This window comes from Thermobia domestica, chromosome 13 (genome assembly GCF_964235325.1).
Source record: "Thermobia domestica chromosome 13, izTheDome1.hap1.1, whole genome shotgun sequence".
Taxonomy (NCBI): Eukaryota; Metazoa; Arthropoda; class Insecta; order Zygentoma; family Lepismatidae; genus Thermobia; species Thermobia domestica.
In genome coordinates, this window is record NC_137466.1 from 167571481 (window position 1) to 167594758 (window position 23278).

The following is a 23278-nucleotide window of genomic DNA, read 5'->3' on the forward strand; positions in this document are numbered from 1 at the left end:
GACCTTTTTCCAGTACTTACCTTTTTGACATGGTAGTCGTTGATGAAAAACACTCTCAATACTACACAAATTCTAAATATATATTATTTCTTCATTTACAACGCAGTTACGTTTTCGCTTCATAAATTTGAACTGAAATCACTCATCCTCCGTTCATTGCCAAGCAAGTTGTGGGTTGGGTATCAACACTATGTAGCAAGTAACACATGTCATTTTATTTTTCCATAACTGTTTTATTCATTCATCAAATAACTTAAATCACTGGACGATCTTTGATCAAATGAAATTCAGACAACTTAATGCAGAGAGATCACAGCCTAGGAAAGTCTCTGAAATATTTACATTTTCTTTCTGCCTTCAGAACTGAGTTGGCTGCGAATTCAACACTTAAAGTAGTGTTCAAGTCACTTTGTACACATCAAAAAATAGATGACAATGTTTCACTCACTTTACATAAAAGAAGTGAAAATAGAATCTGGGATGACCTTTGAGCAAACTGACATTGAAAACACTTTTTAAACGACATTTAAAGAAACATTCTACTGTCAGGGTTGCTTCCATAATATAGATATATATATATATACACATACAATTATGTTGCATTTCTTTTTCAACTGAAACAAAATCAGTTAAATAAAACTTTACCGTTTTCAGAAATTGCATATTGATTTTTTTTTTCTTTTGTAAGACAACCAACTGAAACAACCAGCAGTTGTCCTCAACAAAAAAGTATCTCCGAGAATGCTTCTTTAAACAGATAAAAATTTGTTTTTTTGCTTTTTTTTCACCTTCGTTAAATTCCAGACTTGAAGTCCGAGAATCAAGTACACGGTTTAGTGGTTGTTTTGTCCCAGGCGCAACTGAGGTAAGCTTGTTGGCAGGAACCAAGTAAATCCCAGTACGAGATGGGATAGCCAGAGACAAACCAATCACCTTCCACATATACCTTACATAAAGGTAACACTACAACTAAAATCATTTTGACAGGATAAAACTCGTTTCTTTTTTTCCTTTTATCGTTTTTCATATATATATATATTTTATTTATACTTTATTTTATATATATATATATATTTATATACTCTTCTTTTCACAAGGTAGTTAAGAGGACAGTTATGTTCACTCTGCTCACCGTAGCAAGTCAAAATTTACAATGACAATAATCTTATGTACAAAATATACAAGGAGATGATAAAATGAAAACAATGATGATGTACGACGATGATGAAACAACAATTAAAAAATGATAATGACCCCCACTGCTTACTTTTTTAAACTATTTTACAATGGTAGAGTAACACGAAAAACAGTTTATCGGTGAAACCAGCCGTAGAGTCAAATGTTATGAAAGATGGAATATACAACAAGAATATACACATGAATGCAACATAGTCGACACAAAACAATGCTTTTTTTTTTCCTCAGCTGGCATATTTGGATTATTTCGTGCTACAGAAACAATATTCACATCCATTTACAGGTAGAAAGTGTTACGGTGGAAACACGTATATTCTGTACAGATTCTCTACGTTTTTTTGTTTTCCACTTTAACTCTCTCTTTTTTCTTTTTTAAATATTTTTTTTTAATTTTTTGTTTTTTTTCGTTTGGTTACAAACACTATATGCACATTTAATAAACTGTATGCTCACATATCACAATTATCTTGATCCACATCAAACCAGCATAATTTTCACTCAATGTGTATGTGTATGTATTTAGTTTTATATATATATATATATACATATATACTTGTGTGTGTGTTTGTGTATCAGAATAGTCGAGTAGAAGGCTTTCTCCGGAGTCGGGATTTCTAGTAATTTCCACAATCGGTATTATTTTTTTTCATTTTCTTTTCTTTTTTTTTCTTTTTTTTCTCTGGCTGATTCGTTATTTGAGGTACCGTACAATAATTGACAACAACAAGACTTGCACCACCTTTACAATCGACATGCATCGCACCACGCACCAACAGTAGTGCTTGAATTTTGTAGGAACTTTGACGACTAAGCTTTTCTTTACGCACGAAATTGAAGACACCGTTGCTTCTCTGTAATAGCTCAAACTGTAGCAATGATGATCAGGAGATGAGCAATATCAGCTACTCGGTGTAAGAGATCTGGAGCAATGCGATCAAGATTCTCATTTGCAAAGTCACAAGATGGAAATATGTGCACTACATATGCAGCCTGAAAGAAAGAAGAAATTATTATATTACTTGCGAGTGAATAGCACAATCAAAAGCTGAAATATTAATTTTTGTATGAAGTCCTAATTATCGAGAAGAAAGTTGTCTATAAAATGATGGCAACAATATGCAAAGACCTAAATACTAAATCAAATGAGTCCACAAACTAAATAATCTATACGTTAGCTTTCGTTCAACGATTTCTAGAAATTACTTGTGTCCAGCTTCTAGGGCAAAGTAGTCACATTTCCTGAAATTTTTTTTTTTTTTTTTTTTTTTTTTTTTTTTTTTTTTTTTTTTCGAGTATATTAATTACGAAGCTTCTTTCGAGTTGCCCAAGCAGATGCGAAGATAACATGAGGGAGATGGGAAGTAATCATGTTCGAATTGGATTAACGTGAGGCAGGATCCACTCCCGAGTTTTTGTTTCTGAGGTACTGAACATGAAGTAAGAATGTCATGGCTACGTCTATGAGGAAAACGACTCCTGCTTTTTGCTGGACACCAATCCATGAGATTTTGATTTATCCCAGGAAGCAGAAGAAAATTTGAGAGGTCATATATTCAGTATTGTGCACGAGACTCTTAAGATGAAAGAATCTGGCGACTGCGCCCAATGTCTCCAGAAATTAGGAAATGGGTGCAAAACATAACATATTGAAGTGAAGTGAATATATACAATACGTTCGGGAAAGTAACTATGCACCACACACACACATCGCCCTTCTGACTCAGACAAAGCAACTGCAGTGTACCTAACTGCATACCACATTGCAACCAACTGCTACATAAACATTATCTCGCATCGCATCGGTTGGAAAAATATCTCACTGTATAATCGTGTCCATTTTGTAATCGTGCAGGTGCATAGTTACTTTCCGAACGCACATCATTTTATGTAAATTTACTTCTAGTTGTACCTCATGCTGCACCTACTTCATTTTTTATTTTTTACTTTAATATACAGGGTGGTTCAAAAGTATGGAAACACCCTAACAAGTGGTAAAAGCTACGAAATATAAACAGTGTAAGAATGTAAATGGGGAATAGGGATGGGGGGGGGGGGAAATGTTTCGGAATACATCACAGTGACATCCACCATCTTCAAGCCCGCTATCTTGAATTTTATGCAATTATTCTTAAATGAAAACCATAACACATAATATGTTATTTTAATAGCAAATTTTCGTAGAAATTAAATAACACTTACTTTCGCTCTAGCACTTAACTATCACAGACACTTTGTTTATATCACTGCAGGTGACTTACTAGAAGATGGCCTTGACGCATGCACAGCGCAATGAGATCGTGCTGATCTCTAAAGAATGAAGCACCAGGGTGATTGAAGAGGATTTTAACCGTCGTTATCGGGAAAAGACTCCCATCAGCAATGGTACTGTATTCCAAATGCTACAGAAATTCCAAGAAACCGGTCTATGGCAGTCGACACAGGACTGGTACACCATGACCAGGACAGACGAGGAAACCACTGTGGCGGTGTTGGCATCATTCCGTGTAAGTTTCAGGAGAAGAACACATAGTATAGCCCTTGAAAGTAGTGTTAGTTGCACCTCAATCATGTGCATTATGTCAGTGAAAAAGTTGCTAACTTATAAGCTGCAACTTCACCACCACCTTACAGAAAATGGCCTACATCGTCGTCTGGAATTCGCTCAATGGGCCACAGAGAAGGTACAACAAAACCCCACATTCGCCTCTGACATATTGTTCACTGATGAGTACACTTTTACGGGTCGGGTGAGATTAACGAACAGAATGTGCGGTACTAGTCGAATAGTAAGAAGCATTGGTTTGACATCCGCTGGTGTTCCGGCAAGGTGTTGTGGTGTAGTGTGTGTGTGTGGGGGGGGGGACTCGCGTTGTGGGTTCACTCTTCATCGACAGGACTCTAACGGTGATGGGTTATCGACGTTGTTAGAAAATGACATCTTGCCACCATTGATGTCTGAGGATGGGTTATTCTCTAAGTCTTTCCAGCACGATAATACCCCACCCCGTTATGGTACCTGTGTAAGTACTTCGATCACCAGTTTTAATGGGTGGATTGGTCAGTAAGGTGCTGTAGAATGCCCTCTCGTTCACCTGATCTGATGCCATTAAACTACTATTTTAGAGCCGCGTAAAGAAGAGGGCTGTTCAGCATCTCAAGGAACGAACTGTGGACGCATATTCCTACATTATAGCCGACACTTTGCGCAAGGTTTTACGTAACTGGGAACTCAGAATGTATTTAGCAATCGACCGGAATGGAGAGCACATTAAATAGTACGTGGTCCTTGCAGTATGACTAACCTCTTTTGTTGGGGATATAACAAAGGAACAATCGTAACTTCGTAATGGTTAGTGTTAGTGCAAAAATAACTATGCTATTCAGTTTCTACGAAAATTTAGTATTAAAAAATGGCATATCGTATGTTGTGATTTCCATTTAAAACAACTACATAAAATTCAAAATGGGGGATTCAATGTGATGTGTCTTCGAACATTTTCCTCCACCCACACTCCCCACCTACATTGTTACTTTAACTTTGTTTTACATCGTTTACCACAAATTAGGGTGTTTCCACACTTATTTATGACCCTGTATTTCGTGAAAAACATTGTCTACGTAACTTATATTTAAATTTTATATCCACTACATAATCATCTATCTTCCAGACTTATTTCTAAGTACTTTTTTTCCCACAATACTCTTTCCTTTAATTCAACATTTCTAAAACCACGTAATACAATAATCGGTGAGTAATAGAAAAGTATACTTCGATGTTAAAATCAAATCTGAAATGGCTTTGGACACTTGATTCAAAGATAAAAATGATTATTCGTTGTCGAATTCACACAGATGAACAAAACCAACTATACGTCAAGAATGAATACTGAACTTTGCAGGAAAGTTATGCAAATACAACAACTGACAATGGTCGTGTAACAATTTTTCTTAACTTTCTAAAATAATATACTTTATATTAATAAGACGCCAATTTATGAAATAGCTCGGGAGGGCATGGACATTATTATCATAAATATGGATGAGAATGAAACTATGTAGAAATCTGCTGCAAGATGCTCCATGAACATCGTATCAATGGGGAAAACTGACGTGTAGCAGATAAATTTTGTTTCTGAGACTGAGTCAGTGCAAGTGACCTTGAAAGTTTGTGTCCGTCTGACGAAAGATACTTGTTGTAGCAGGCTTTCAGGGAAGATGATCTTCCCCAATCAACTGTACAGTATCTTGCTGGTGCACAGAGTTTTTAAGATCTAAGAATACGCGGTCCACGTACACAGTAACAGAAAACATGGATATAAATCTCAACTACTGCAGTTCTTCGTGAGGATCGCTACATAATTATTGATTTCAATACCACCTGGCAGATACGCTAACCTTCACCATTCTACAGGAATATATTGTTCATTATAGCTTTGGAAATATTCAACATGTAAATAAAACGAAGCTGGTATATACACTAAATAAATTAATAACATTTCGGTCCTTTTGCTAGAACTATTACACAAGTGTTATTAATATATTTAGTGCTTTGGTTAGTTTTGTGTAAATAATTCACGAGTATGTGAATATAACAGACTTCAGTGATAGAGATATATGGCGACACATATTCATAGTAACCTTGCTGAATTAAGAATAAAAGTTTTGGCTCGTGTATAGCTGTCATGAATAAGCGGAGACAGTTCTAAAGAACATGTCGGAGAATGAGTTCTAGGACTGATACTCAATCAGCCATGTATTCTCAATTCATGCATACTTGGTGTCCACTTGAACTTGCCGAACTTGATGTGTAAAATACTACTTCTCATTCTTTACTAACTAACTCTACTACACCAATCACGTTATTATTCTTAAATACGTAAGAATATTTAATAACAAATTAAATAAAATAACTAGTTAACTAAAGAAAGAATGCATATTGAAAAATAAATTTTCTTGTTTAGTAATATTTATAAGATACTATATACGAGATTGATTAACTACCGAAAGATTAAGCTCAAGTAGTTTCAATTTATCAATTGTTAAGATTTACCCTGTTCGTGGTCCTTCCGTACGAGAGATAAAATATCAACTACTTGATAAATACTCTCTAATTTTGACCAGGCTGTAGAAGGTCGAAAGTCACGAATCGACTTCGTTGATCGAGGCGATATTTAAACCGGAAGTGGAAGAAATCAACTACTTCCGCTTTTAATGTTGATCGGCAAAGATTAAAAACGGTAATAGATAGCGAAAAGCAGTTTTCTAAATCAATTAACCGTTCAAGAATACATTCCATGTCCACGCTAATCTCGGAAGAAATCAGCCGGTTTTAACATTAATCTTTATAGAGTAAAAACGGTATTAGATAGCAAGAAACGGTTTTCTGCAATCCATTAAGCGTCCGAAAAATATGCTCACTTTCATTCTAGTATCTCTACTCAACCGGACGGGTAGAAGAGGTTTCTACCACTTCCGGTTTCAACTACTTGAAAAAATATCACACCATACAAACCAAACTCCTTCACTATTGTACATGTGACACCGCTACTTGTTATCACTTCATAATTACTTCTACCATCAAATTATTACCATTATTACCACAATTTAGTAGGAAATAAGATTTAAAATATGTTATACATCACGTTCACAATTCTATCACTACATCTAGTTTGCAAACACAAATACTCTTAGGTTACCTGTTGTGAACCAGGAGCTGCTATGTTAACAATACCGGCTGCTTGTTTCTGCTGTAAATACGTGATGAATCCACTTTGGAGATTATTTGATTGTTGTAAGACATCCATATGGTCCCTTCCGCAAGGAAGAGCAAGTAACATGCAATGTTCATTGTCCATCTGTAAGAGACAAAATTACACATACAGCTTTACGATAACGTTTTCTACTATTATTCACGCTCACCACATGCTCGAAGGTGATTGTTGCGTAAACATTTAGTACACAAAATAAAACAAAATTACAATGAATTATGAAAATTGAAAACATGTGCACGGAACACATTGTCACAAAATATATGTTAGTGCAAGAGTCACAATTATTATTATTATTATTATTAAGATTTATCGAAATTCGTATTAAAGAATCCTTAACTTCAGAACATGTAAGAAGCTCCCCCCCCCTTTCGAAACCTTATCTGAAGTCGCAGAGTGGAAACTGAAATTATACGATGATAGAAGTACCAAGTCATAAGAATAAGTCCGAATTTGTTAAGTATGTGCATAATAACAGAACATATTATTTTCACAATAAATCCTAGGTTTATAAATACCGCACATCAGGAAGCCTTGATGACAGTGTTCGCAGTGGAAAAAATAGAGAGGCGGTATGTTTTATTACGATTTCGACTGGACATACCGGCTATCTAAATGATGAAATATAGTGAGGGTATGTTGCCTACAAGATGACATTTCTATTTATATAATGACTGAAAACTACTGGAAAGCTTCTCTGTAGTTACGGGGGGGGAGGAGGGCATGGTGAGTCTGATCTGCCAACAACTTCCTGAAAAAATAAAAAAAAAATCCCCTTATGTTGTATTAAAGAGAATTATACACGAAATGATCAAAAACTGAGTTTTTATATTAACAATTTCCTGCGGGAAAACTTCCAGAAACCCCACTAGACTGAGGGATATTCCAAACTCCCGGAAGATCCGCCCCTACAGCAGACAACCCCTAAATCAGCCCATGCTCAAAACGCGATCTTTATATGAATTAATGCAAGAAGATACACATATAAATAAGAAAGAAACAATTCAATATGGGACATCAAACTATAAACTAGATGAACTTCTTTGAAGAGATCTCATTTTAAAAACAAAAGATAGAGAAAAGATACAAAAATGTCGGTATTGTCGACTTGGAAATAATTTCTATATAAGAAATAAAATCTTTACTTGCTAAGTTATTCGTCAATTACAGTGTATAAAAATTGATTTATTAAAGGTATTTAGCATCTACTCTCCAATAACGGCATGTCTTGATCACTGAAAACCCAGAGGCGGTATGGCATACCACCGCATACTGTCTCACTTCGACTACTGCCTGATGACGTTGCCTTTGAAAAATGATTTACATTAATTTTACTGCAAAGAAAATTAATCAGCGCCTTTCAAACTTTCACGTGTAACTTCAAAAAATATATTTCGTGTAACCTCCTACGAACATGTCTGTAGACTATAGGAAATAAATGAAAATCAAAGTAATGATAAAAAAGAACTGAAAGGAAGGGGACACGCGAGGACTCAAAAGAAAATTTATGGAAACACCGCTTTTCCAGAAGTTCATACGGCGTAGAACCTCCTATTTTTGCACTACAAATGACACCTGAACGGTTACGATAGGATAGTGCTCCATGTAAATAATTGAACTTAAGCATTTGACAACTACAATGAGGGACCACGAAGCATCTTTACAAATTATTACGTAATTAATTATTCTGTTCGTGGGAATGAAAAATGCAAATGTCACCATTTCGTTGTTTAAAGGATTAAGTTCCAAACTGAACCAGTCATAGAAAATTAATATATAATTCGTTCACGGTTGGTGATGTACACAATCGTTTCTGAAACTTTGAAGTTCCGCAATCTGTGCGCGCGACGGGTTCACAGACTAATTGAGGAACACAAGAAGACGAGACTGGCTTGTGATTTGACCTCTCCGACCCGATACAATGAGGAATATCAACTGTTGAACCACAGGGGACGAAACATGGGTTTCCCACATGACTCCACCATAGAAGCGGCAAACAAAGGAATGGCGACACACGACATCTCCAGTCAAACTAAAAGCCAAACAGACAATGTCTATAAACAAGATTATGGCTACCATATTCTGAGATCGCCACAGTTTCCTGTTAGTCGAGTTTATGCCGCGAGGAACAACTATCAACTCAGCTTCGTCCTGCGCGACCTTGAAAAAAGCTTCGTGTTATATTAAAATAAGCGCCGTGGTCTACTCTTATATGATGTTTTGTTGCTGCATGACAATGCGCGCCCTCATTCTGCTACTCAAATTTAACAGTTAATCAGATCTTTTAGATGAGAGCTACTGGACCACCTGCCATACAGCCCACACCTTGCGCCGGGCGATTATCATCTAATTCCATACATGAAGTAGCCTCTCGCCAATCACCGGTTCGACACCAATGAAGACGTAAAAACAGCGACTTAAGACGGATCTCTACGACGTGAGCATACAAAAACTTGTCGAACGCTATGTTTTATATATAAAAAAATGGTAACTATGTAGAAAAACAATTAATGTGTATAGAATAATAAAAAAACGCCACTATCTTTACTAGTTTTGTTTCTATTGACAATTGAATCTTACTTTAAAAAACAGCCCTAGCCCTTGTTCTTTAAATAAAACTCAATGTACAACAAGTTCTAAAATTTTGAGCTTCCCAGTTCAAAAAGCCTCAAGCTCACTTATTTCCAACTGGCCCATGTATAACGTATGAGCACGCTTTTACGATCCGAGAAAAGAAAGGAAAAACAATCAGCAAAAGAAAAAAGAGGATGGTGTACGTGCAGTCATGGATCCACGAGTAGTATGCCTGCAAAATCATCGATTACGCTATCGACCTTCTTGTTTGCTTATCACCAATGTTTTTTATCAGTGTCAGCTTACCTATCTGTTCCTCCCCTCTTACTGAGAAGGCGAGCAGCAAACTGTGACGTTACAGAGCATTCAGTTGGATGTAAACGTAATTAATTTCATCCACTCTATCCCCAATAAACCCCTTTCATCTTAACAGTCTTGACAATATGTCTGACATAGTTAACGAATATTCGACGATCGAAGACTGTTTCTTTTTTTAATTATTCCTAACAGAATACAGGCAACTAAGATAAGCGCTTTTGGATTTTACAATAAAATTAATTTAGACGTAGTGAAATATGGGAAAGAATATATCTATGCATGGTAATTAATTTCGAAGTCTGTGAAAGTAACTTTTGTAACAGTATTTTAAATCATTAACAACATCTCGTTCGAAATTATTTCATCCTATAGTTTTGATAAAGACACAAGAAATAATACATACCTGCATTTTCCTTGCAACTCCCTCCAATTGCGTTTGTTCCAACCTCATTCTTTGGGCGATGCGTAAAGGTGGTGTGCTTCCATCTGAATTGCAAGGAAGTGAATCCCTCGCTACGTGTGGGTTTCCGAATACAAAATGCATTTGCACCGCTGCCTGGTCGTTTTTCAAAGCCAGAAGGCCTTGCCACATCACTGGGTACCTCTGTAAAAGATACGTGAAAAATCACATATAATATATGGATGTAATGTTATACATTCAACTTTCTATTCAGTTATATGTATGAGAAACCACTGTCAAACTTTGATCTAATTATGGAAACACAATATTTAAATACAGGTCTCTAACATCTAGGCATGTGTCCCATCTGATTAATTCAATACTGCCCAGATCATTTATCTATTCATCCACATCATCCTCAAGGGTAGTTCGTTTGATGAATATACCACAAAGACAACATCTAAAGTTTCTAGGTGAAAAAAAAAAATGGAAAAGTTGGGATGAATACCTTCAGTGCTGAAGAGAAATATCTTTGGATTAACGTCATGTGTTTATATCCTTTATAATGACAGATTGATAATAAATACAGGTGAATACAGAAGGCAAATTAAACCCCGAACATAGTGCTGTTGATATATATACTGCGATTCCTGGCCTATCGTTACACTTATACATACTCAAACAACTGAAAGATCAAAATTATTAAGACAACGCCATTACAAGTATATATTTAAAAAAAAATGTACGAGTTACATTACATTGGGTCAGGCATTCAATGCTATATCTGGATGAGAGCATCCTCGATAACGATTGGGCTGGCGTTATAGATAGTTTCATTCAAATAGTCTCTATAATGATGATTTTTTGGTTATGCTCTGCGACTATAAAATTAAGCATTTTGTCCATTTGTGAAATTTGAAGTGAAAACTTGCCAATTTCAATTCTTTCAAATTATGAATAGTGTATGTGTATGTTTTATTTGTATATATCTATACCAGTCATATTCAAATTTTGAGCTAGTGTACGTGTATTAAAACAGTAACTTTGAAATTATAGTTCTCTTGGGAAAGGACTCAGAAAAAAAACAAAAAACATGTAAATATTTTTAGAACCCAATATTCTTCAATAAAGTGTTTGGCTGAAGTAGCAGCACGATTGATTGCTAAATGGTCCTAGCAACCGAAGAAATCGAAACAGAAATCCCATTGCATATATAAACAAAAAGCTAGTGTTTGTTAATCCTGTTTGAAACCACTGATTCTTATTTGCATCTTTTCACAGACTTACAATTCTTATCATCCCTTACATAATATATACAAACTCTTTCCGTAACATTTATAATATATTAGATATTGTAAGTAATGTGCACGTTTCAAGGATGTAGTAGAAAGTATATATAATAGTTACTATGCGAATTATATAAGGATAAAAATGGAAGAAGGTTAGTCCCGGAGTTAACTGTCCGCAATTTCTTCAAATCAATCGTACAGAAACTGTCTTATTCACTTTGTACGCCTTTTGCTAGAAATATGTTCATTAAACTAATGTTCATATGATGTTCATTATTCTGATTTCAATTAAAATAAACGTAATAATAAATTTAACTGTATTATGCCTGTTATGTTGATCCCTGCGAGATATTTCAAGAATTCCTTCTGCTGACTTCCTCGGTTATAATATACGTTGCAAAACTAGCAGTAAAAACTCCATCTATTCGTCATTATTAATGTACAAACAATAGTTAGTATCCCCATCATAAGGAAACAGTAAATAATCCCTTTCAATAAAATCCTCACATAACTGATTTGTTCAAATACCGTAATACACAAATTTATAAATGTGTAACTGAAAAAACGAACAAGGACGAACTTCACTGTCCAGTAAGCACCCAAAACTTAGTTGTATTATTAAGTTACTTATAATAATATGGCAAATGAATTATGCAGTAAAATGTAATGTGCTCATACGTAAAAAAATAAATAAAATAAAAACAATTGATCTATATTAGGAAAGGCAATTTCTCTACAAAAAACAATGGCGAGAAAAAGTGTCTTACCTGCAACAGCATGAGAAGAGAATCTGCCTGTGGCGGCACTTGACTGGCATGAGGTGGTGTCTGTACTTGTAATCTCGAGTGAGGAGGAGGAAGATGAGGCGGCGCCTCCGAACCAGGTATTGGGTGTACTCTGCTCGTGAGGTGTGCAGGAGGCGGCCCATGATGAAACACTTCCTCGCCACGATTTAATCTTTCCTCCACTTCATACGGGTGTCGAGAGTGAGAAGGAATCATGTGGGCTGGCAAATTACGGGATACTTTCTCGTCTGGGTGTGAAGTCGAATACGGCGGGTGGCTGCGAGAAGTATGCGCATGCACATGAGGGTGGGATAGTCGTGCTCCGTAGGCATAAACATTCGCGATACCAGGAGAGTCCGTGCTTCGATCGTGTGCAGAATGTGGTGACTGTAGATGTGCTGGAGGAGCCAAACGAGTTCCTGCACCAACACTTGATGGTCTGTGTAGTTCCAAAGGAGGACTTCCTGCTTGGGCTTCTTCGGAATCGGCCTCGGACTTCAGATCGATTCCAGATACGAGGGAAGATCGAACAGTACCTACAAAATGATTAGTAAGAATGAAGTGACTTATAGCCATGGTTATGAAAATAATAAATTACCATAATCTGACTATCTTGACATTTTAGAGAAAGAAAATCAAGCAAGATAAATATGAAGAAAGAACTATATAAACATGTACACACAAAAATACTGTACACGACACGTAACGTTGCAACTAGATCTAAAAAACCGCAGCACAAACGTAATACAAAATACTTACATAATGAACCCTGTAAATAACGGACACCAAGGGACATCATAATCTGTCAGTAAATGACAGGTGCCTGTTATAGAGAGGTTATCTTACAGCTCATGTAGTGATCGTAAACAGTACACAGTAAATAGTTTAATTATAAATGTAAATTTAGGTTAATACTGAAATTCTGTATTCGAATTACTGGGAGAACGTGATATTTTTAGAACAGAGTAAGCGGGGAAATCTTCATCGTTGAAATTTTATCATAAAGCAAACCCCAAAGGAAAGAACAGTGAGTTCTTCAGAAGTTTCACACAGAATTCTTGACCACATGATGGACTCTCCACCACCGCTCTTAACTCATTCAAGATACTTCTAAGATTCCCGCCAGAAAGCAATCTATTGTGGGCATAGAAAAGAAGTTCAGTATGCAAATTCTGTATGGTGGTTCACCAGACCATTGACTTACGATAAAACGTTTTTGTAGAATAGATTTTTTTGTCCACTTTACTGTACCACCAATTTATTTTTCAATTGCAGGAAGTATTTTCTGCGCTAAATACACATGAACTGACAATAAGTCCGGTCCATTATGAAAAAATTATTAAAACGCTAAGATAAAATGAAACTATCCGTGTCCGTAAAAGGGACGGAGGTTCTGTTCCGCAAGAATACATATTTTTGCAAGGACAAACACAACATCTGTCTTTATTCATGAGTCCATTAAGGGAGATTTCACTCTATATGACTTTCTAGATTTTGATTTTAATACGTACAGAAGCATAAAATGTTACCTAATCTTTCCACCATCAATAGTCAGATCAGAGAACGTAATTTGAAAAAAAGAAAAGGAAAGAAAAATCTTGCAGCGAGAAAATCAGGGAAACTAAATTTAAGAAAGACAGAAAAAACAACCTAGAGTATAACCCAGAAGAAGTTAATACTTTTTGTTTAATATGTCTTTATAATTTTTTTCATATATGCAGCCAATCCTACGTTAATGATTTATAATTTTGACAATTTCTGAACAAAATAAGTGGCTATCCACACTCCGTTTTAAAGGCTCAATTGCACTGTTAAATACAGTCTTACAAAAACATTCTGGACAAAAAGTAACCATTTTGATACACATCGGAAAAAATAAAGTTCGCTAACATTCAAACATTGTTTACTTTTAAAGAGTTCAACCATCTGAGTATAGACAGGATTACAATAATGTCAATGTACATATTAACGTTTCTTACCTGTAGCAAGATGATACGGAATGTGAGCCTGCTGCGCCGCCATTGCCTCCTGGGCTTGGAGATACTGCTGATAAACAAGTGAATGCATATAATGAGGTGGCGCACCAGGACGTAAATGTGAAAATGACATGCGCTGTCCAGGTACACGAACTACATCACCCTGAAGTAGAAAATAAGGAAATGATTATCATACAACCGAACAGAACGAAAATTAAAAGTGTAACAGCTTTTTCTAAAACAAAGTATTCAATAAAGTCACAAAAACGAAGAAAAAAAATATGTTGTGAGGTAGTGTTAAACTTAATACTTATTACAAGAAAGTACAATACAAGTTTCCTGCACATGTACAGTTGCTGTAAGAGCTCGAAGTGGTTGGAATAGCTGTACAAAATCTTTTAGATTTTCTTTTGTGCACATAAAAACACTAATGCGTCTCCACCTTGTTACAAAGCCGGTAACTTGCCAACCATGTGGAGCGTTCTGTTTCAAACGCAGACTTTCACTGACGCTTCAGCGGCATTTTCAAACCTGAAATACCACTTTAAAATGAATTTCAGTTCCTCAAATGACATGCGTGCACCACTTATTTTGTTTCATTATCATACGGCATACGTCATGAAAATATCGAATTACATATATGAAAATATCGACATCTGTTGAGGAAACATATTGTAATGACGATTCAACTTCAAAAACAACACGCAGATATGTAAGTACTAACAGCAATCAAAGTTCTGACTCTTTTTAACGATCATGCTACAATATTTTCTCCAACCTAAACACAATATTAACTCTTTTGTTTGCATCTTTGAGGTGACTCTCAAACATACAGGAAAATTTCTGATATTTTGAATAATCGGTTATTTCCTTTATTTATTATGATAAATCTTTCGTAACTTTTTTCATTAAGTTTGCTATTGTTGATTAATATTATACAATAAATAATAGGCGGAACCCTGTTTTTAATATTTGTACGCCTTCACTGTTTTCAAAATGAATTATTTGTTTATTTATTCATTACTATATTTTAATTTTCTTAATGTCATCACTATGTTTATCAATGTTAGCTTTGCTCTCTATGTTGATCATACAAAGTGAAACATTACAAACACGATAGCACAACTTTATTGTTTGTATAATTTCATCTGGATGCTCCATGTCATCATAAGTAATTTTCACATACAATGACTTCTGTGTCACTTTCTTCGTCTTCGTTCTTCTTTTTTTGATACTAATTGCTCAACTACAGTTCCTAATTTTGATTTACTTAGTTATTTCTGTGTTTTCGTCTCCCGTAAATTCACAACTTTCAATTACTTTATCTCCATTATTTTGTATCACTTCTTGAATGACAAGTTCGTCTATCGAAATTTGTTTTCTTCTAATATTTGATTCATTCAAAGTACAAGTATGTAATGAATGGCCTTCTAGTTAACTTATCTGCAGATTTCTTCTTATATATTTGTTTACTGAGATTGAGTGTTGAGACTGATTCTTTTCTCTTGTACAATAAATACAATTCACGATAAAATGCCCAAGTCTTCAATTTGAGTCAGATAATTCAGTCTCTAAAGCACAAGCCATTATCTTGATAATTCTCCAACCATTAATTTTTTGGTTAAAATGTATTAATGTTTCCTTGATCCAACTAACTATGAACACGTTCCTCTTTTGTACAATGTATTATCTTTTCAATAAAACCAGAAATATGTGAACATATTAAATATATGATCAAAGCGTTTTTCTTTCGTCCCAAAATATCATCTTTTCTCATTATTAGGATTAAAAATTTAACTATTTAATAAATCTGAACATAAAATCACAAAAATGTGCAGCTGAAATATTTAATGGAAAAGGGAAAGGCTACTAAGCTGTACATTCAACATTTGGATACATATACTAGACAAAAAAGTAAATAAACACACTTGAATGACAGTTTACCCGTAACAGGTTAAGATGAGAGACACCTTATTCAGTGATGCGGCTACATTACTACTACAGACGATATACACAAACTGTAACACGAAAAACATAATGTATTTGCTTAAGGATGAACGTTTAATAGTGAGGCTTATCTACTGATTGGTACGGAGAAGACAGTCTTTTCTTAAAAGCGATGTTGAATGGTACCTTCATTAAAAGGATTCCTTATCTACTTGATGAACGAAGTTGATTATACTAATAGACAATTAAGTGCCACAACAAAGGCAAGGCAAGCAAATCCATACAAAGAAAGTGGAACAGTGAAAAAAGTAAAATAAATATAAAGTAAAAAAGGGCCAGCTTTAAAAGATTTCTTTTTTTACGTCAGGAAAAGAAGCACAACCATAAAAAAGAATCAACAACAATTAGAACGATTCATAAGGGATAAAATATTAAAATCATTAGGCATTGTATAAATATATTCTGCCAGAATCAATCATTTCGGTATGCTATACAGAACTATAATGACAAGCAACGAAAGAAAAATGAATAAAGAAAAACGTTTAATTACGCCAACAACTGGTAGGTAAGTCATTAATTTTACCTGGCTGCCGTGCTGATGGGCAGGAGGGGGGATCTTAGAAGAGCCCTGTTGGTTGGACCCGCTCCCTTGTTGCTCTTTGTGCTGAGATAATAGGTACGGAGGACTCTGCAGAGGTTCTGCTATGGCCCCACCTGTCTGACCAGTGTGAGAGAGATGCTGCAACGGGAAGTGTCAGGCTCGATGTCAGAAGACATTCATAACAAAAGAAGTACTATACACAATATTCTAAAGCTTCATATCTTCTGTAATAAGTATACGTTTCAGGGTGATTACGAATTTGTTTTCTGCCATAGTTATTCGCGACATTTTTTCAATTTCTTCAACCTTCTCATATATTTATTTAATTATTGAATGTATTACAGCTATGTTATACAGCTGATTCCAGTAAGTTATATTTCTCGCAGTTACTTGGAAACTAAAGCAAATACCGTCGAATTAGAACTGATGTACAGACAGTTCTCTGGAGATCAATAGTAGTACAAAGTGGTGATGAAGTATATGAGCGTGGTTGGTATTCAATATACTAACTACTCATTTTCATTTTTAAATTGAGCTGGCAATCATTTTTGAGTATCTGCATGGAAATTTTTTAAAGATTAGTCCGAAGCATTATATGAAAGATATTTTCTTATGGTTTTTCGTGTAAGTTTCCGTCTCGTTGCACTTTATATGTAGATAATTAAGAAAAAAATTATTAATAATAAATTTTCATCATCTTTGAATCATGCTGCTATTATTAACTTGCTAAATCAACAGAATACTATTAAGAAGTCTGGTTGCAACACTTGAAATGGTAGGTTTTTCACTGAAGCTTCGGAATTAAAATAATACGATTAAGGATAGCCTAACCAAGTCGTATACTTTTCCATTAAAACCACAACATCTAGATCGCATTATGAAAATATATAGTCTTAAGTATCTGTATCGAACACTAAATTAGTAGCTGTATACTTCCAACATGAAATTCAAGATGAGAAATTTAGCTGTTTCAGGCTCAGATCATATAATATACGTTTTGAGTTTTTATAGCTTGTGTAAAATATAAGAAGAAAATGGCATGGTTTTCACTAACTGCGGTTACTACCACCAGTCTGGACTATGTGTAAATAACTTATTAAATGGAATGAAGTAACAGCTGATAAATTCAAGAGAGATATTCTAATTTCTTTCACGAAATTATCAAGCTATTATTACTGACAAACTATTGCAGATTTATTTTAATTGTCCATGGTAAAGATTTTCATTACTTCTTAACAGTTTGTACGCTATTTAATAAATCTTTTTTAAATCCTTCTGTAAATCAAAATAAATAGTGTCTTCGGTATAATAATAATAATAAAAAAAGTAATTTCTTCAAATGCTGTTTGATAATATTATTCGCCATAGTAGACAAGTTCAAGGTATTGACGACCTATGCAATTCTGCGCCGGTTAATATGCTAGCAACTAATTTATTCTGAAAATCCATTCTACTGCAAATTTCTTTCCTTCACTAAATCTAGTACCAAACCAATCTTTGTAATTAGTTTCGATTTGTCAGGTTAACCGTCCTTTACTGCACGATTAAAGCTAACTTAAGTCTGTTACATTTTTTTTTTCCCCACATACAGTTCAGAAACAGGAATTTAGCGGATTATATGTTGTTGCCAAATATTACTAATCACTAGAATACGCCGATCCTGGAACTGGAGAACTGATGGTTGTGCTTATAAGCCGTAAGATGAAGAAACTCAATGCTACATTAATAATGTTCATAGTATAAATGTAACAAATATTGAATGCCACTGATTAAAGGAAGCTCCAATCTAGACGCACATAACGAATGTAGCTTGAAATAATCAGATGTCCTTAGAGAATAAAAGCTGTTTTTCACGTTCAGGCCCATGATTTTGAATATAAATTATATGATATCCATGAACATTCGCTGGTTTCAATGCTGATAACAAGTGATACAACAATTCCACTTGAACATTCTGTTGTTGAACTGCATATTCTTGTTACTATGTACAGTTTCCAATCAAAAGCTCAAATGCAGAAAACTGGGAAGCAATCTTTACCAACAAATCTGAATACGGTGATCATTTGCACAACGATATGCACACATGTCGGTTTCTAATCAGGTCTTGAAAGTTTTAAGTATGCCGACAGTCATTTTGTATTTGCCAAATATAAGTATAAAAAAGATGGTACATTTACAGTCCAGATTATTTGATCATCTTTTTGCTCTTCCTCTAGGTAAAAGGTCCAAATATTGTTATTTCATACATATGACAAGAAAAAAAGAAAGAAAGATAATAAAACACTTGTGTGGGTCGTTTATCATATGATAGCATCATCAAATGATACCTCTACTTCTACATATTTTATTTTCTAATGAAATCTACTGAGAAGTCCTCTACCATGGTCGCATTTGTCCACTTCCATACTAACTGTTGCTCCTTAAGAGGATATTGGTTCTCAAAGTAGTAAGAGGTTGTTGCTATTACTAATTATCTGGTCAACATCCACGTCTTGTCCCTATTCAGATGATCTTATCTTTAGTCTTCTCTAATTAAATATATGATCCTCGATTATCCTCATTTCCATCAAGGCTTATATCTTTCTAATTTGGGCATTTCCTTGTTTTAACAACACACACTTCTGTTTCCTCTCAGTTTCTCAGTTTATCGTCTTACAACATATTATTTGTTGAAAATGTTTTATAAACTATTTTCTTTATTCATCCCAAGTGAATAGAAAAAGCACTTGGAGAGCAAAACTTGCATAACTCCTCTTTTTCTCAATGTAATACATCATCAGTTATGTTTATTTTATTTTGTCACTAACGTCCATATTTCCATCCATCAGCTTTTAAAACATTTTGAAAGAAAAACAGAAGCCCAGGTTAAGTTTTTCCAACTTGACTGAAATTCAATCTTTTTTCCCCGCACATTAGACTATTATTTGAATTAAAGCTCACTCTCATTCTACGTATGAATATATTACAAATTTATTTCATTGACTTATGGAGCAAGAAACTAATTATTTTCTCCATATATCAGATACTATAGTATACTATCTTTTCGTTTATATTCATCAATAATAAGCACTTAATTACACATTACTTCACATAAAACTTAAAAACAAAATGACTCGTAATATTCGATATTATATTTTCCTCAAACAGAGATCTGACTTGTCGGAAATAATACTAACGAATCTTCAATATTCTTACAAACTAAAATTCATCATTTCACTTATAAAGAAGCGCAGGTTACGAGTGGAAATATGTGCCAGGTCAAATTCTAAAACGTTTCCTCGGAGATGCCAAGTCATCTCCAAAACGTTTGTTATTTTAAAATGCATTGCAATGCCCACCCACAACTTTTTCAATGCGACAACTGAACTACTGCTTTCTTTAATATATATATATATAAAGAAAAAGAAAGAAATATCGTAACACGCAGATTAGCAAAATTAATTAAGCAACGTACTGTGCGTCCATATCTGAGCAGACAAGTCAAACAACTAAACTCATTTACAAAAATATCTAAAATTGCACTTATCTATAATATATTACGTGTATGAATATACTAACCAGTGAAGGCTCATAGGCGGCTGCTGGAAGATTCGACTGCAAAACCTGTCCGTGCCTTGTTTGAGGTGAGTTTTCTCTACTGCCATGACTGCCTCTTGCTTGCACCGTAGCTGGACTAGGAATAGGAACCACAATACAACTTCCTGCTGATACCTCTATCTTTGGTGGTTCTGTCACACTGGAAGGTGGCCTCGAGGCAATATCTGGCAGCTGTGCTTGAGGATTGTGCGGTGGTGTTGCACGTGGGGTAACGTCACAACTTCCAGCGGGTCGGACACGAAGACCCAAGTCGGATTTCGCATGCTGAAGTTTAACAGTTTCTTTCAATAGGCTTTCGGGTTGTAGTTGTTTCTCAGGATCTTTACAAGTCTCTCGTGCACCAGGAATAAAGTCACGTTCTCCTTTCATAGGATCTTTTCCTCGTGCTGCCTCTCGCTTGAGAGCTTCCTGAGCAACCTCGGGCTGACCAGGGAAAACCATTTGCTGAGGTTGTGGTTGAGACTGAGCATGATGTGAGCCTCCCTTCGATCTGTCAACACTACCAGATGCCTCACCGATTAGTTTTACATGAGATCCGGTATGGACAGCGGAAATTGGTATCTGGAAAAATAATTATTACTTTTAGTTTCAGACAAAAAATAAACAACAATTTTTTTTTATTTAATGTAATAAGTCCTGAACACATTAGAGTACATGAGATTAGTATATTCACAAGATACATACGAGTCACCAATTACTCCAATCTAGAGAGGTATTATTTCAATTGATAAATATCATGCAATTTTGTTGTGACCAAGGCAAGAATACTGTAAGAGAGGTGAAGTGAAAGTTTATGCAATGTTTACTTAGCTTCTGACAACTCTGGTAGAATTGGAAAATTTATTGTGTTAATTCTTTGTTTTCGTAATTACAAGCACTTTAATTATATTTTCATATCTAACAGGCAGTGTAGAATTTCATTAAAATCTCGAAAATTACTGCAAACTTTTGGAGCACAACTGAAGCAATGTCCGAATCCATAGGCAGTATATATATAATGAAAATAAAACGTAATATAAATCAAACTTATTATTATTATGATTATTATTGCCAACTGCAGTAATAACTTTTTAATTACTATACGTATACATGAATTACGTTTCAATTATTTGTGTGTTTGGAGTTTAGCACACCTTGTTAGCACTGAGTTTAAATAAGATTAGAAACTATAGTTTAATGTGGAATCTAGTTTCACGAGGCAAGACGAGATGAGACAGAATTTTTGTGACAAGATACTAGACGAGACATGCTTCTTTCAATAAAAACAGACATATTCTTCTAGACGAGACAGCATTTTCTTGAGACAAGACAGTCCAAATCTAGTTCCATAGGTAAGATCTAGTGGAATCCAAAATACAGTAGAGCGTCGGTTATCCGAACGTCGGTTAACCGAACGACCGCTTAACCGAACTGTGTACTCGCTCGCACCTGTTACTCTCCCACCCTACCGTCCATCATCCCCCTCACTCCCAAAACCAAGTTTCCCACAGTAGTCGCCGCACTGAGCCACCGCTGGCGGAACATTGCTTCTAATGGGGCCTTCATAAGGCGCTGCTGACCGGCCAAGCCGCCAGTCGCTGTGTTTTAACAATCAGCACACTTCTTTTTATGAATAAATTTACTGTACAGTACTTCTTTTTGGCAAATAAACATGTACAGTTCGATTATCCGAACAAACCAGTTTTCCGAACACCCATGTCCCCCAATTACTTCGGATAATCGACGCTCTACTGTACATTAACTTGGAGCAGGAATTAAATCCAGGCATCAAAGGCGTAATACTAGTCTCAAGGATCCTTATTCCATCACTTAATTTCTCTTTAATCCTTGAACTACCAATGGGAGATACTTTGTGCCCATATATATATATATATATATATATATATATATATATACGAGGGGGGACCCAAAAAAACGGGAATTGTGATGCAGTGGGGAGGGAGAGTGGGGGAACCCATTGTTGTACCAATTGTCCGTTACGATCACGTCACCTGCGTCAGTATGCGAAGTTGTGTCGCTGTGAGTGCATCGGTTCGCTCTTGAGAGTTTGTTTAGTAAACCAACTTTTTCCAGTTCGGCGAAAACGTGATGGCAGATTATCGAGGCGGCTGTGAAATTTGGTTTCCTGTTGGGGAAATCGGCCGCGGAAACTACTGTAATGCTGAAGACTGCTTATGGGGATGCTGCCCTAAGTAAAACCAGAGTATACGAGTGGTTTGCACGTTTTGAAAATGGAGAACTGTCAATTGAAGACCAACCCCGTTCAGAACTCCCCTCAACGGCAAGAACTGACGAAAACGTCGATAAAATCAATGCCCTCGTTCGTGAAGACCGTCGCCGAACCATTAATCAACTCTGTGAGATGTCTGAAATATCGTGGAGTTCAATTCAGAGGAGGGCCGCGGTGGCTCAGTGGTAGAGCGTTCACCTCTGGTTCTAGGGGTCTCGGGTTCAAACCCTGCTCCCGCCAAGTGAACTTTGTGGTGGACAAACACCGTGTGCGTGGGTTTTCTCGGGGTTCTCCCGTTTCCTCCCACTTTCTTCATTCCACCATTTCATTCATCTCTCATTATCACCGTCTCCTTTAGCCTAACCGGCATAACCGTGGGACGTAAAACTCAAAAATTTCATTTCATTTTCAATTCAGAGGATTTTATCAGAAGATTTGCACATGAGAAGGGTTGCAGCCAAATTTGTCCCTCGCCTTCTCACAGACGAGCAAACGGAGCGTCGACTTGAGGCATGTGTTGAACTTCAAAATCAGCTTAAAGAGGTCCCTGACTTTTTTGCCAAGGTGATTACTGATGATGAATCGTGGTGCTATGA

The 23278-nt window shown here is 35.6% G+C and overlaps 1 protein-coding gene across 3 annotated transcripts in view; it reads right to left on the minus strand.

The window, feature by feature from the left end:
• Positions 1-212: 212 nt before the first annotated feature.
• LOC145668719 (uncharacterized) overlaps positions 213-23278 on the minus strand; it is a 311815-nt gene continuing 288749 nt past the window's right edge. For 2 of the 3 annotated variants that reach the window (XM_081736828.1, XM_081736827.1), the window contains exons 16-22: positions 20414-21013; positions 16838-16993; positions 14311-14470; positions 12314-12867; positions 10261-10461; positions 6894-7052; positions 213-2187 (exon numbers count right to left, since the gene is read on the minus strand). In XM_081736828.1, the coding sequence (XP_081592954.1) occupies positions 2059-2187; positions 6894-7052; positions 10261-10461; positions 12314-12867; positions 14311-14470; positions 16838-16993; positions 20414-21013 (1959 nt within the window). In that variant the 3' untranslated portion in view covers positions 213-2058. The remainder of the gene's footprint in view (positions 2188-6893; positions 7053-10260; positions 10462-12313; positions 12868-14310; positions 14471-16837; positions 16994-20413; positions 21014-23278) is intronic. The other variant, XM_081736829.1, reaches the window with a different exon arrangement.